This window comes from Sardina pilchardus, chromosome 8 (genome assembly GCF_963854185.1).
Source record: "Sardina pilchardus chromosome 8, fSarPil1.1, whole genome shotgun sequence".
Classification (NCBI taxonomy): Eukaryota; Metazoa; Chordata; class Actinopteri; order Clupeiformes; family Clupeidae; genus Sardina; species Sardina pilchardus.
The window spans coordinates 13739807-13755539 of record NC_085001.1 but is presented as its reverse complement, the minus strand read 5'-3'; the positions used below and the strand labels follow the sequence as shown (position 1 = coordinate 13755539).

At 42.0% G+C, this 15733-nt stretch overlaps 2 protein-coding genes across 2 annotated transcripts; one reads left to right on the top strand and one right to left on the bottom strand.

Moving 5' to 3' along the window:
• Window positions 1–536: 536 nt before the first annotated feature.
• On the bottom strand, window positions 537–6519 carry gltpa (glycolipid transfer protein a). Its single transcript, XM_062542813.1, has 5 exons — window positions 6347–6519; window positions 4044–4102; window positions 3788–3921; window positions 3492–3642; window positions 537–3336 (listed from the first exon to the last, which is right to left on the bottom strand). The coding sequence occupies exons 1-5, from the start codon at window positions 6447–6449 to the stop codon at window positions 3154–3156; spliced, it is 630 nt and encodes a 209-aa protein (XP_062398797.1). The 5' UTR covers window positions 6450–6519; the 3' UTR covers window positions 537–3153.
• Window positions 6520–7448: 929 nt separating this feature from the next.
• On the top strand, window positions 7449–14617 carry tchp (trichoplein, keratin filament binding). The gene is made up of 13 exons (XM_062542812.1): window positions 7449–7589; window positions 7885–8079; window positions 8373–8583; window positions 8738–8794; window positions 9375–9443; window positions 9717–9890; window positions 10565–10677; window positions 11174–11240; window positions 12020–12192; window positions 12661–12742; window positions 12953–13138; window positions 13528–13671; window positions 14336–14617. The coding sequence occupies exons 2-13, from the start codon at window positions 7889–7891 to the stop codon at window positions 14366–14368; spliced, it is 1500 nt and encodes a 499-aa protein (XP_062398796.1). The 5' UTR covers window positions 7449–7589; window positions 7885–7888; the 3' UTR covers window positions 14369–14617.
• The last annotated feature ends 1116 nt before the right edge of the window (window positions 14618–15733 follow it).

Sequence of the window (15733 nt, the reverse complement as noted above, 5' to 3'; positions counted from 1 at the left end):
GGGGGAAAATGCCTCTGCACACACAATTGATAAGCCCTGCCCCCTCACTCGGACAAACAGGGCAGCCGACCCAGTAGGTGGTTTAGCCAGGTCTATTGGATAAACCTAACCAAGAGCAACGAAAAAACTTACCATGAATTCTGTATGGAGAACAACCAAAACATCATTCTCAATCTTCTCCACAAATGCCTTGATCGCTGTTTTCTGATCGTTTTTTAAGTTATTGCGTAGTCAATATCTAGTACAACAGGCATGATAGCGACATCTAAATGTCTAGCTTCTCTAGCGACAAGCTTTTGGCTGGAAACAAGGTCAACAGAAGCTCGCTAAGGTCACGTGAATGAATAGGCACCATTGCGCATCTGTCAATCAATCATTGTACAAATCCCGCCTGGATGATTTGATTGGACGGCTGATTTTCCTGTCTATGGATGCCAGACCGAATTTCCGGACCTCAAAATATGTGGCGGGGTTAAATTCGGGCTGGCTTCCAGGCTAGGCCTACTGTATTACACAGCATGAAATTAACACAGAAGTATTGACAAAATAGTCATTTATTTTCAAAACATCACAATTTCAAATTAAAACAGAACATTCTTCAAATCTGTATTGAAATTCACTTCAAAAATTCTATATACATGGACAACTTCACACTTCAAACAGAAATGTCAAGACTTCATATTAATGAATGTGTAAACATTCAGTCAGTGACAAGCAAAACAAGTACAAACAACTTGTATCATACCAAAGACCAATCCTTACTGTGAGGGAGCTGCATTAAATAAAATCAAACAAAGCATTTATGAATACACACAAACGTGCACACACAGGCACGCACACGTACACACACACACACACACATAATGATATGGCAGAGACATAACTGCCAGCATACACACTGCATGCTGAAATACCATAAGGATATCCTTGTTTATCTACATATCACTGTGCAGTCATTGTGTGATAAATCAGATGTGCAAACATAATGATTCTACTTTAAGCATTACATTTGCTTTTGTTAAACTCATAGAAAACTGCCCAAAATAATTTACTTCTATGACGTACTTCTGTGAAATAGTTCAGGGCTGGGGAAGTAACATTCTGTCAGCGAATAAATTATAATAACAATAAATATATACAGTGTTTGTTTTGACTTAGACTAACTTAAGAGGCCACACAACACATTCTGGGTTTTTGTCTGTGAAGATAAGGCCACTGCAGAGAACCTCATTAAATGAAGAGAATGTAAATACCAAAGCCAAAATCTGAAAAAAAAAAGGCAAAATGACCTCTAACCTGCAGTGTATACCCTTATTACTTGTACAAACAAATCACTGTTCTATCTCTTGACTAAGGCACAGGTAGTTTTTACTGGATGTAAATTCATCCTAAGTAACTTCAGTGGAGATAATAATCTGCTGCTGCATTATTCCAGATGTATGGCAATGGCATGTGTATTCCATTGGTTTCCCGAAATGATGTTTCTGAATTCTAGTTAATAAAATCAAACAATTCGAGCACTGAATGCCATGAGAAACAAGCTTGTTTCGCCATAGAAAAATGTTTTTGCATTCCTTTAATAGCCCTTTAGTATTGACTAGCTCAGTTTTGCATTGAATCATTAGTAGATTTCAAATGACCTAACTTCAGAATGTTACTGTTTATGAGACAGAATCTGAAAAACAAAAAGCAAATCCAACTCAGATATCACTATTACTCTTAATATCTTTTCATTTCTTGCTGTTGGATGTTAAGTCATATAAAGTGTTCTTCAGTTAAAGCTGTGTGATCTAAAAAATGTCTTCCTTTTGGTTGTGTATGGACTAAACCATGAATGAAGCTTCAAGTAGTATTTATATAGTAGTAGTTTGGTATATCATTATAAAATAATGTATCATGAAATGTATAGCAATCCACTGAATAAATGAATATTTGCAAATAAAGTTGAGTGTAGTTATTAGCATTTAGTGCTGTGCAATATTAAACTATTTCATTTGGATTTTTTCTTTGGACACTTAGAAAAGTGTTTGCTGATCATATGTAAGCATAAATTAATTTGCTTAATAACACAAATATATTATAAATAAAGTGTTAATGTTAATAAATATTTTAGACTTAAAAACCAATGTCTTCTTTTGGTTTGCTCTTCTTCCCCTTGTAATGAAACAATGTATAGAGTGTCATTATATGAAAATAAAGAAACATACATGAACTAATAGTACCAGTTGTTTTCTGCTTTCATACATGAATCTGTAAATGAATGAATAGATGAATGAATGAGTGAGTAGTAAGTAAGTAGTAAATGTCTAGTGATACTAGTGCATTCAAAGGTGCTGATTATTCCATCGTGATGTACAGTAAACATGACTGCTCAAACATTTAAAAGATTTCAGAAATGCAGGTTATTTTTGGTGTGATGTGGAGTTTTGACAGAACATTTGTCATTCCCTGAAAAACTTGCTAAACGCAGCCATTATAACATGCAATAGAAAAAAGCCAGCTCTATTATATTCTGATATAGAAAACTGTATTAAGACTCTCTTTATGATTGCCATCATTTTTCAAGCACGGTAAGCCTATCATTATAAAATATGGTTTTGAAGTATTGATTACTGCCGTTCGTTTGTTTGGCCTTTCATTGTTATTCGTTTGAACATTGCAAGTTCAAATAAAGCATTAGTTCTGATAAATTCATAGTGTGTATTTAACCCATTTTCATCAACATTAAAAAGCTAAAACCTGTGTGGGGCGTTGGTGTTTGGTGTGAAATATAAAGAAAGAATTTCTTAAGGCACTATACTGTAAGTTCTGTGAGACACACAAATATTTGTGTGCCCGAGACACAGTCACACACAGACACACAGTCACATAGATACAAACACACACACACACACACACACACACACACACACACTCACCAATATAATTAATACCAAAAAAATAATGAATAAAAACAGCTATTTTGAGAGATATCAGTCTTCAGAGCAAACTGAAAACATGATTTGAGATGTAAGGCCAGATGGTTTTATGCATCAGAGAAAGAGAAAGAGAGAGAGAGAGAGAGAGAGAGAGAGAGAGAGAGAGAGAGAGAGAGAGAGAGAGAGAGAGAGAGAGAGAGAGAGTTGGGGTGGGGGCTTGTGGAGAAAGCAGCAGTCACACCGTGTAATCCAACTCAGCATTCATCTTCGAGTACATCTCATAAATGGCGTCCACTGTGGCGGAGAAGTTGACCAGGAACTGACGCACCTTCTCCAAGCAGTCGTCCTCCTTGACCTCCCGGCCTTTTGAAAGAGCCTTCAAGAAGTCTGACTTGTAGGGAGCAGCGTACAGCGCTGCCTATATTCAAGAACCATAAACCATAAAACTTAACAGAGCTGTCAACATCAACTTTCACTCTAACTTGGACTTCTACTCCTAGCTATACTTTGCTCATTTCCACTGATGAAATTAAATAATTATTGAATCATAACTGAATCAGACTTCTGCTTTACCTTGAAGAGCTTCTGGACCAACCAACCATGGTACTTCTTCAAGGCCATCTCATAGGCTTTGGTGGCATTGACACGGATGAGGTTAGGGTTGTTCTCATCTTTCTCCCCATCTACCAAACTCTGCAGGAGGACTTGGATGAACCGGAGACCCCTGGTGGGTGAAGGGAAATAAATCAATTCGAGCTGGTCAGTGGTCACTCACTATTATAGGCTATTCAAGCAAAGAACTTTGCACACAAAACACTGTCATTTTTGCACTTGGAATCTGTTTGTTGTGTAAAGAAGGGAAACGATACCTTTTGAGCCACATGAGGGCCAGAGTGGCTCCAACTTTGGGCCACTCAGCTCCATGCATCTCCTTCTCTGCATCTAGAATGTGCTGAAGGGTTTTGTATTTGCCTGGGTTGCTGTCGTACACAGCTTTAATTTTCTGAAAGAGTAACATAAGGACAATAACTAATATAACACTTAGCCATTTTAATGTCTGTTAATAAGATGTATGATGATGACTGGTCTATACAGTTGGCCAGTAGGTGGGGGTATTGCACTTACTGTGATGTTGCCAGCAATATCAGCCTTGATTGGCGCAAAAACTGTGGAGCCAAGGAGGTCTAGTAGATGAAAATGAGAAACATTAGTAATGGTTGGAGTATTGATACTGCTGATTAATTCTCTGGGGGATAATATAAGTGTTTTTTTTTTTTTTTTTAAATATGAACTCAGTGTTGCACATTATATATTTCACACGTTATACTAATTTGTTATAACCAGTTTTCAATTATTATTACATGATTTATTCATGGAGCATGATGATTTTTCCTAAATCATAGCCGGCTAATTAACTTCACCGGTCAGTTCTGGAGAACCTTCCAATGACCTATGAGATTTCCAGCTTTTAAAAAGAGGAACTTTAAATAATTTAGTATGCTTAGAAGGCATGGGCGATTTCTGAAAGCGACAATACCTCTCATGAAATTTTAAGCAGATCTTGACATTACACCAAACAGTTTAGTGTATCAAAGGAAATGCTATTATTACAAAGGATATCGGAGGAGTTGATAGCAATCTGTTTCCATCCTCACTAGACAACTAAGATCGTATTGTATTGTATTGTATTGTATTGTTTTTCATTCGCCATTTGTCTCTAAGAAAATCTATTTCAGATTGTATAAATATAAACAAAAATGCATATAAAAGCATATAAATGAGTAGTAGGACATTACTTTGCTTCAAAACAGTATAAACAAAACTGAAACGATGACTGCATGTCTGTTACTAGCTGAACGCTGAGGAGGTCTTTCTCTTTTGTGGATAAATACTGTGCACCTCATTGCAAATGTAATTTTAGAATAGACTCGTTAGTCGATTTCCCCGAACCACAACTGAATCAAACTGAAGACTGACAGAGCTGCACTCTCTATAATTGCTTTAAATGGGAGAAGCCACCAGCTAGGTAGGCCTCAGGGGAATTAACTAGGAGCAGACAGACAGTTTGGCCCCACAGGTGGAGTCGATGCTGGAGGTGGATGCTCTATAAGGCAGCACAAGCATCAGCAGGCCACCCCTCTCAGCAAGCGATGCATTGTAATCACAGGCTATGGGTTACGTCTCTAGTAACAGAGAACTCAACAGCAGCCTTTAACGCAACAACTCTTTCATTTTTGTTTGTTTGTGTCTCTTCGTTTTGGCCTGAATGCGCTATTTCACACACACCCATGGATCAAAAGAAAAATGACATGATTGTCTCTTTAGAAATTACATAAAGCTGGGTTTCCTGTCAGTTCTATTGTGATTGTTTGTGTGTTCAGCCTAGGTATACATGAATGAATGAATGAATGAGAATGTGTCTGTGCATGTGTGTGTGTGTGTGTGTGAGAGCAAGAAAGAGAGTGTAGGTCTACGCTTTGTGCTAAACAAACATCACATCCCAATCTTGTATTTGTGAATCTAGAAGACATGGTTATTTTAAAGGATTGTGTATTTTACATTAACTCCAAGTGGAGCTGATAGAAAAACAATAGACCTCTGTTTTCTCCCTGGCTTTTGTCTATTCAGTTGTGCTTAAATGCATCATTGTGTTGAACACAAAGATATTAACCTTCCAAGTATGTTGTTAATCAAAACAACCCTTGGCATCTTGGCCTTTCAAGAGGCCAACTGAATATAAGTAGCTAGGCCTACTGTAAATTAGGCTAATGCCAATGAAGGCTTCAACAAAGGAGTCTAACCACCCCTCGTTGTCTGTGAATAGGCAAATGCAACTCAACACCACACTAATCAATTTTCTCAACTTAAAAATCGGGGGCAGGAGATTAAATTATGCAAAAGGTTTGTTGTCTGCTTGGGAGGGAGAAATATGATCCATTATAAAATTGAACCCTTTAGTCTAATTTACACAACACTGTTTTGAAGAACAGTCCGTCAACTTAGGCAACACAGAAGTAGCCTAATCGTGAATGAAAGTCTCTGTCTACATCCTGACTAAAAGAATATAGCACACTAAAGAATAGCATTTGTTGACTGCGGCTTTGCTCCTTATTCATGTGAACCACTGTTTTCATCACATCCATTCATCACAGTTAACGTCATGTTTCTGCTATTCATTTATAAACAGTCCAATCGATCTAGACTGCACTAGCAATAGTGCTGCTGTGACACTGTAAGATCGACGACACTGACGTTGCAGGACACTGTCACTCTCAACTTTACCTGATAAAGTAGCCAAATGTCAAATAGTATAGCCTGTTGTTTCTTTAGGCTAGCCTACTGTTTTATGCTACTCCCCCGGGATGGGGGTTGTCTGTCTCATGATCACAGCCAGACAAATCACAGCTAGACTAGTTCAGGGGACTTACCAAAGAATGGCGGAAGATATGACACTGATTCCAAAAACGGTCGAGTTTCCACTTGCTTGTCGGCTGGAAGCTGTCTGAACTGGTGCTCTAACAGTACAGCCATTATTGACAGAGCACAGTGACAGCTCAGCTAGCCTCCAAAATAACGCTGCCCAGAAAACAGTGATGGAGCGAAAACCCGGAACTGCGGGTTTCAGAGAACTCTCAGGAATCTAAGCAACTAACAGCTGACTACAACGCCACCGGCAGACGGCACGCCAGTTTCCACAGGTGGGTGAGAGAGCCAATCATATACGAGGAGGAGGGACAAAAGTATTTTGATAGTAGCCTACTACTGTCTTTTAGGTCTATGTTAACTGACAGCCTGGGTGTGTTAATGAATGCTTCTGACAATGAACAGTTTGCAGGCTGCTGTTACTCCTAAAATGTAGATATGTTTAATAGACAGCCTAACATATTGCAGTTTTAGATTAGGCCATGTTGGCACATGTTGCAACGCCAGAAGTGGCCTATTTATGTTTATTTATTTGTTTGTTTGTGTTTATTCATGTAGCCTATAATATGCATTTATTAAAATACATGTTGCAGAAGCTTATATTGCCTTTAGGTCAATATGCACTACGCTCAATTACCTAGCTTTTAACCCGTAGCCTATGTTAAAATACAGAGTTACCTCCAGAAGTGCAATTGACACCGTTATCTCTAACACTGACCTTTTTTAATGAATGCATAATTTATCTGATGACTATGCAACTAAGCCAGGGAGAACAAAGTGGCCTTCTCTTTCCATACACACTAATATCCTAACCCACGAAACTTATTTTGTGGTGTAACCTAGACCTAGGCTAAATTTGTGGCTAGGCCATTCCATCCCAACAGATTTGGGTCCCCTACTCTTTGGGGCAGAATGCATTTTAATATAAATATTTTAGGGAATGTGCGATTGAGTATATAACCGAATTGCATGGATTGCTGTTACTCAACTAAAGCTATTTGATGGGTGTGAGTGATAGGCTGTTTGTTTGGCGAACACATGACTGACTTTTTTTCCAAACGCTTTTTGAGGCTTACGACATGCCGTAGGCTCCGTAACCAAGAGAAACAGGAAGCCAGTTTTTGAAAGCTTGCTGTGTCTGCCAGAAGCCAACTGTCCATTCAACAAAGTAACATAACGCTTTTTTTGTGCAGTACGTGCCTCGAAGCAGAGGTTCTTTATAATAGTAACTGATTTGCTTGTTCAGAGGTGAGAATTTTTAATCCTTTGTGGTAAATTTTGAGCAACGATGATTGTTGTTGCTTGCTAGCAAGCAAGCAAGCAAACGTTATCGATAGATTGAAGGATTCGTAGCAACCTAACTTTTAGCTGAATAGTTGTGTTTAATGTTTGTTGATACACATCAGAGGCTAATAGCAATGCTGTTATCGTTGTTGTTAATGTTGACACCTACGGTAGGAAGGCATAAGTACTAGATCTACTGTTAGTTAAATCAGAAGGAAAGTGCTGACTTGACTTGGCTTACTGTTACATCTGTAACCAGGACCATGGCTTTGCCAACGCTTACTGCTCATTGGCCGAGTCGCGCAAGGACTTTGGAGAGACAGATGGCACGGCAACGGGAACAAGAGGCCCGCTGGCGGCAGCAATGGGAGAACCACTCCAAGTACATGAAAGAGCAGCACGTTCGTACCAGCAAGCAGGCACATTGGAGCTCCCGTCAATCATACGAACAGAGGTGGAATTTCATCCCCCATCACTACTCATTGATAAATCTGTATAGCCTGATGGAAGCATTTTTCTGTTGCCGTTGCAGTCATTTCCCATACAGAAACCCAGTCGTTTTAATCTACTAATTTCATTGCTGTTCAGATGACAGATTGTATCGTTCTATTTTATGTTTACACTTATTGCATTCAAAAATAGTCTTTGAAATATAAAAAGATTTAGATTATTGTAGTTGTATCTCATACATCAGACTTAAATCTGACTGACTGGTTCTGACATCTGACTGATCTACCTACTGTACAGCATGAGTGCATACCAGCGTGAGCATGTGCAAGAGGAGAAGAAGCGTAGTCTACAGGAGCGGAGGGAGCGCCTGAGAGCCATGCTGCAGGAGGAGAGGGACATGCTGGAGGCCGAGCTCCGACAGGTGATCCCGGACAGGAGCGCCCTGACCAGGCAGCTGGTGGAGAAGACGGAGAGCCTCCGGACGGCCAGAGAGGAGCGCAGGAGAAAGGTGCTGAGCTTGACCGGTCCTGTAGTGTTCCAGCTTTTATATGGTTATGATGCAAACACCACAGTTTGCTGCAAGTTGTCTTCTCTGGGCGAGAAGTCAATGCTGTGAAGTTACCCTGTGGTGTCTGACAGTTCTTTCACTCTGGATTCCACAGGTTGCTCAGGAGTTGCTGAGGGAACACTGGAAGACAAACAACCCTGAGCTGCGAAAGGTTAGTGCTGATGGCCGGCCTCTGGCCAACAGATAGAGCATGTTTTAAAAGTCCTAAAAAGTTTGAAAGTCCTAAAAGTGTGTGTCCATCTGAGCTGTTTAGTTTTAAGTAATATACCAGTTACTAAATGTCTGTAATGCAGCCCATCATGAATGCATACAGTGCATTAATGCAAACCCAATGTTCTTTTGTGCAGTGCTGGCCAGTGCCACTGGTAGAAGTTGAATGGTAGAAAAGTGGCGCAGGTTTAATAGCTAATCTAGACCAAACAGTTTCAGTTCTGTGATGTTTAAGGCAGAACCTCAGAACATTTAAGGCACATTTAAGTGACGTGACATCTGAGGAGAAGGAGAGGTGTCAGATAGACAGGCCTGATAAGAGAGTTAATGGAGCTCGGCGTGAGGACTTGATCTGGAAGTTAATAGGTGTGATGTTATTGTTCCGTGCGCACTTGCTCACTTGAGCCCTGGGTGTGGTTCCCCAACGCCCAGTGGCTGTTCTCTCTCCCAATAGCAATAGCATCACGGTGTCATCTCAATTGCACCTGACTCTGATCCCTGTGGCCCGCTTGTGTTTACAGGTCGAGTCGGCGTTGCACAAAGATCACGTTGTGGGCCAGTGGCAGGTCCAGCAGGAGGAGAAGAAACAGGTAACCCTAACGGGCAGTATTACGTGACCGCTGAGGACATAGAGTTTCGTCCATGTGAGCCCCGTGTTGACTGAGAGTCAAGAGGTTTGATTACTCAAGGCACTCGAAGTTGAAGTTAAACTTCATTTTGAGCCAACTCCTTAATGCGCTTAAGTGCCATGATTTGTTTTGTTTCACAGAGCCAGACCCTTGTGCTGATGGAGAGAAAAGAGTGCGAGATCAAACATTGAGTTTTTATTTTCTTTCCGTCTCCGACTCTGACTCTTACTGTAGGTTGAGGAGAAGGCCGTGGAGGAGAAGAGGCGCTTCGAGAACGAGTACGAGCGCGCGCGCCGGGAGGCCCTGGAGAGGATGAAAGAGGCGGAGGAGAAGCGGAAAGAGGAGGAGAAGAGGAGAGCCGAGGATCTCCGCCAGCAGATGGAGGAACTGAAGCTGCGGGAGGAGGAGGTGAGCAGAGAGGAGAGGAGAAAAGGAGATGAGCAGAGATTAGAAGAGAAAAGGAGGTTGGCAGAGAGGAGGTGAGAAAAGAAGGTTGGCAGAGATGAGCGGAGAAAAGGAAGTGGGCTGAGGTGATATGAGATGAGATGAGGTGAGAGGATGAGCGGTTACCGCTTCAGGTCTTCACACCTCTCGGCCACGTGGGCAGAAAGCGTCCCCTCAGCATTATGTTCCCACCGGCAGAGCCATATGCTAGGCAGTCTGAGGGTGAAGATACGGCACCATATGCCCAGAGATTTCCTCCACATTGTAATTAAGCGACATCATTGTGAGGCTTTGACCAGGGTGAAGTGAGAGTACTCTGTGTTGTATACTGTACACTGCCATTTGTGTATGCTTTTCTCATAAATATATCATATATTTGGTTGTTTATATATAGAACGGGTATATCATATGAATAAACAAAAATGAATTAATTGATTAATAATTCGTACAATATTAGGCATTTATAAACATAACAATATATAGTAAAATGTAATGTTGTACAGGCTGACTGTCAAATGTTCTCTTTTTGCAATTTGGCAAGCATTTAAATGTATGAAATGAAATGCGGTCTATGATGAGGAGCACTTTGTGACGAGGAAAAAGTACCTCATCGTGCTCCATTGTGCGCCTCCCCGTAGGCCAAGCGTCTGAAGGAGGAGCAGGAGGCCCTGCTGGCGCAGCACTGGGAGGTGGAGAGGCTGGAGGAGGAGCGAAGGAGGGCAGAGGAGGACAGGAAGAAAGCCAATCTGGGGTAGGACACACAAGTGGAAGCCATCAGGTCCTTCAGGTGTTCTGGACATCTCACAGGGGTTTAGTTTGTGTGTAGAGAAAGTCACTGTAACTCCCGTGAGAGTATTTCTTCATAATTCAAAGACTAGTTGAAGCATAGCATGTATAAAGTCGTTACTGTAATTTCCCGACTATTAGCCGCAGCTTATATATTGATTTTGCAAAATTTCCTCAGTTGTTAGGTTAATACATGGGGGCAGTTAATATAGTATTAATATGGTTTTGTTTATTTTCACTTGCATAAAACACTGTCCTGTGGCTTATACACAATTCGGCTAATACACAGAAAATGCCTGTAATTTAAGCATGTATTAAGTTATTATGCACCATCTTTATTTGCGCTGCAAGTGGTGTATGATACAGCGCACATGGAGGTGAAAATGTCCCGTGTGTCTCCCTGTGTGTGTGTGTGTGTGTGTGTGTGTGTGTGTGTGTGTGTGTGTGTGTGCGCGCTGCAGGCGGATCCTGACGCGGCAGTATCGCACCCAGCTGAAGAGGAGAGCCCAGCAGGTGCAGGAGGAGCTGGTGAGTGGCCTGCGTTTACCTGCGGGATTAGGCTGCATGCACGCAAGGCTCTTCAGGTAGCTCATTTATTTCCCATGGAGCCAGCCAGGTGTGTTTGAACCTGCCGCTGTTGTTAATGTGGTTAGTGTCTACACGAACCACGGTTGAGTGTTGCACCTAGTAAATGAGCAGAGTGAAGGTGTCAGGAGCAGAACATAAAAAAAGATGCCGCTACAACACCGTTAACGCTCCACCGGAAATAAACGAGGCGCCTGAACAGCCTTCCGTGCATATGGCCTATTCACTGCACCTGCATTGCACTACACCTGGTGCTGTATTCACACACTCAAGGCTCAATGTTTGGAATGTATGAATGAGTGTTGAGGGAATATTCTCATAATCCTGTTATAAACTGTTGTAATCATATTACATCCACTCAGCATTAGGGTTGGTTGGTAGGACAAGTCTATCAGGCCATATGTAAACATGTATAGTGTACCTTGTGGGACAATAACTACAGTAGGATGAGGTTTGGAGGGTTATGTAAAGTTGAAAAACTTTAAGAGTTGTGATTGGACTTGAATAAGCATATAGACGTATACAGTACATTATTATATATTTAGACTGGTGTTATGCATAGCGTATGTCTAGTGGCTGTAGTCTTGTAGTGCCTGGAACTAGTTGTGGAAAATGTGCTAATTAGGATTATAGGTGGGGTTACTGTTGAGGTTGGTTTTGGCCTCCAGAGGTGCCTCGTAGCTTCAACTGACCTTTGACCTCTGCCCTCTGGTGGGCTGCAGGAGTCTGACCGGCGGCTGCTGGCGGCGCTGGTGGAGGCCCAGCAGCAGGAGCGGACGCTGGAGAGCGCGCGGCGGGAGCGGGCGGTGGCGGACGCCGCCTGGATGAAGCGCGTCCTGGAGGACCAGCTCCGGCTGGAGAAGCAGCGGGAGGCCGAGTTCGAGATCCTCTACAGGTCAGAACGCAGGGAAGAGTGGACGCTGCGTAGAGCTAAGCAGGGCCCCTCACAGAAGAGAGATCTGGCTAGAGGTCGATGTGTTGATGTGTTGAACCTGATGTGTGGTCTTTGCTCCTGTAAACACAAAACATAGCAGAGTATTTACATTACATTACATTACATTACATTACATTACATTGCATTGCATTATATTACATTACATTACATTACATTACATTTGGCTGACACTTTTTAACCAAAGCGACTTACAACATGGTAAAAACATTTTTAAGCTTTTAAGAGCAATTCTAACAACACATTTTACAACAATACAACAACCACAATAACGGCATGAATGAGTGTAGTAATCGCATCAATGAGTGTAATTGTCCATAAATGTACATATTGTGCCATTTCAAAGAGAGGAAATCTAGAATGAAGGTGATGATTGTGAACGTGGCCCACTAATCTGCGGTGTTCCCACAGTGAGGAGGCCCAGCGGATGTGGGAGAAGAGAGAGGCCGAGTGGGCGAGAGAGAAGCGCGCCAGGGAGAGACTCATGCAGGAGGTGAGAACACTCGCTCCGTCTTTCCGGCCCGGGACCGCGGTCTCCATGACTCAGAGAGAAAAAGTCACCCAAACAATGACATGCTTGTGTGTGAATGTATTTAATTTCCCCCCTCCTCTTCCTCCTCCACCATCTCCTCCTGCTCCTTCTCCTCTTCCTCCTCCTCTTCCTCCTCCTCTTCCTCCTCCTCCTCCTCCTCCTCGTCGGCAGGTCCTGTCGGAGCGGCAGCAGCAGCTGGAGCGGAAGATGCAGGAGAACCGGCAGGCCCAGGAGGAGTCTCTGCAGCGGCGCGAGGAGCTGATGGAGCAGCTGGAGCAGGAGCGCCTCACTCAACTGCAGGAGCAGCAGGAGCAGGAGGACCACAAGACCGTACGCATGCAGGAGATCAGCGCACAGGTGTGTGTGTGTGTGTGTGTGTGTGTGTGTGTGTATGTAGGGGGTGGGACATACTTTCATAGGACAGGTGTACAGGTGGTTGCATGTTCCTATTTATTGACAAAAGTTCATGATGTGCATACAGTAATTTCCCGCATATAAGCCGCATTGTGTATAGGCCGCAGGACAGTGGTTTATGCAAGTTAAAAGAAGCAAAACCGTATTAATACCATATTAACTGCCCCCCTGTGTTTACCTCATAGCTAAGACTAATAGTCAGGAAATGACGGTACATGTAGTACATGTGAATGTGATGCAGTAGTGTAATTGTGTGTGTGTGTGTGTGTGTGTGTGTGTGTGTGTGTGTGTGTGTGTGTGTGTGTGTGTGTGTGTGTGTGCTCCCTCCATAGGTGGAGGCGCAGCGTAGGGAGCGCTGGGAGGAGGAGCGGCGGCGGGAGCAGGAGGAGGAGGAGGAGCAGGTGGCGCTGAGGCTGGATGAAGAGCAGCTGCAGCAGGAGACCCAGAGGATCGCCCAGCAGGGCTACCAGGACAGGGTGAGGGACACACACACACACACACACACACACACACACACACACACACACACAATTACACTACTGCATCACATTCACATGTACTACATGTACACCTTACAAGCTGGACTAGATGAAATTTTGTCCATATTTTCTGACCAGCTTTTTTTCTGTGAGAACAAGTGTGCTTGGTTCCTTAAGAACCTTAATTTGTTTGGCTACTTCTCCACATGTAAAGGCCTCACTGTTACAGTAAAGCAGTGCTTAAAGTGCTCACGTCATGTGAGCAACACTTCAGTAGGATTCCTATACAAATCAGCTATAGAATTATGGGCATGTTTAAAGCCTACAGCTGTAGAGTTTGGCTTTACCACTGCTTAAATCGGATTAAAAACCGCCATGTGAGTAAATAAAAGCACTACTTAGAAAACGTGAAGCACATAACAGGAGTATTGTTTCAAAATGATAAACTTTATAAAAGCAAGGTGCGTAATGACTTTTTTTCCCTTTTATCCCTTTGTTATATGTTATATGTGATTTGCTATATGTATGAGGCTGTGTATATTTTGTGAGATGTTAACATCAGATGCTGCTGTCTCATTGGAATGTAAATGATATGTGTGAAAAAGATTATCCTTATAGGACAATAAAGACTATTCATCTTTTTCTGTCTCTGAATGTACAGATCCGAGGACGGCCACGCTCTGCCTGGACCTGATCGTCATGACGACACTTTGCTCATGGAGACGAGCTCAAGTGGCTATGCTTTATATGGATATGCATTACTCTGATCAGTTCTTTGCACATTCTAGAGGGACTTAGTGTTGATCGAGTTCTTATCAGTCCTTAATTTATTGATCATTTTTTTAGAAGGAATTGTGGAAGTGTGTTTTTATAGTTGTTTTAAGCATTTTTGTACAATTACCAGATGAATTTTATAATGTTTTTTTATTAATAAAAAAGAAAACTAGTGCTATCTCGTGTAAATTACAAAAGGGATTGAATTGATACCCGTGGTGGAAAACTGGCCATGCATGAAAGGGGTGCATTTCATGTCGACACACCTTATCAATATTCAGAAACTCTGAATTAACATTGAATTACACTGGAGGTCGTGCCAGGAGCTGTTTAATGTTACCTGCCTCTTAAGTAACCAGAAAATGAATATGGGATCTCTGCTCCTGATGTAAACAGCATGAGCTGTAATTTCAGCTCCAGCCTGTGCCTGTTTAAAAAAAAAGGAAAAGACGAGAAGAGGAATGGCACACTGGAACGCTTTAAAGGTGAACTATGCAAGTGTTTTTTGTTGCTTAATTTGCCTTAACTGATCAGCTTCCGAGTCATTGGAATGGTTATTTGACTTATTTCGGGTTGAACGATCGCTTCCCCCTAGTGCCTGTGAGCGGAAAAAAACAAGCTTGCAAGTTTGTGCCACCAGTGGCACTGACAAACAGAACGTTTTGCAGTCTCGTGATCATGCTCATGAAAAGGTAGACTTATCGATTGAGTTATGTTGTAAAATATGCACACGAAAGCTGTAGGGGAAGCTCTGCAGAGGAACCTTTAAGTGTAAAATGAGTAAACAGTGAAGAATACGCCAAACCTGCATACTGTAGTTCCTCTTTAAAATAGAACAATATTTGTTTTCTCTTTTTAAATTCAGGACCTTTTTTTTTTTAAAAAAAAAAGAGAAAATAGATTTGTATCCGGTGCAGGCCCTCCATTCCCCATTCTTTACCTTCAGTTTCTCTGTCTTGCATCTGACAGGCTTTCTGATTGTGTGATAGCTTGGTTCCATTTCATTCCATGTGTAGTTACCTTTGGTTTAGAGATGCAGTGTAGGCCAGACACAGGTTTATGCTGTTATATGCCAAGTGAAAGTAAACGCTGTACGTGTACTGAAGTCTGACCCGTGGTCATTCCCAAATCCTCTGCCATCTCTCTCCCACTCTTTCTTTCTCTATACACAGTGCTCTCCAAGTAAAGGCTAGAGAAAAAAAGTTCCAAAATAACAAAGACTATAGCACGTAATGCCATACTTGTCAGTCGAAGCTGTGTAATGTGATTTACTCTGCCTCATCTC

What these genes read in the sequence shown, in the direction of transcription:
- gltpa (XM_062542813.1), bottom strand. Translation starts at nt 6,449, where the DNA reads ATGGCTGTACTGTTAGAGCACCAGTTCAGACAGCTTCCAGCCGACAAG. An exon ending in ATATCTTCCGCCATTCTTTG is followed by an intron (nt 4,103 to 6,346) that starts GTAAGTCCCCTG and finishes TTCATCTACTAG; the next exon opens with ACCTCCTTGGCTCCACAGTT. An exon ending in GCCCTCATGTGGCTCAAAAG is followed by an intron (nt 3,643 to 3,787) that starts GTATCGTTTCCC and finishes TTCACCCACCAG; the next exon opens with GGGTCTCCGGTTCATCCAAG.
- tchp (XM_062542812.1), top strand. Translation starts at nt 7,889, where the DNA reads ATGGCTTTGCCAACGCTTACTGCTCATTGGCCGAGTCGCGCAAGGACT. An exon ending in AGGAAGAAAGCCAATCTGGG is followed by an intron (nt 10,678 to 11,173) that starts GTAGGACACACA and finishes TGCGCGCTGCAG; the next exon opens with GCGGATCCTGACGCGGCAGT. An exon ending in AGCAGGGCTACCAGGACAGG is followed by an intron (nt 13,672 to 14,335) that starts GTGAGGGACACA and finishes CTGAATGTACAG; the next exon opens with ATCCGAGGACGGCCACGCTC.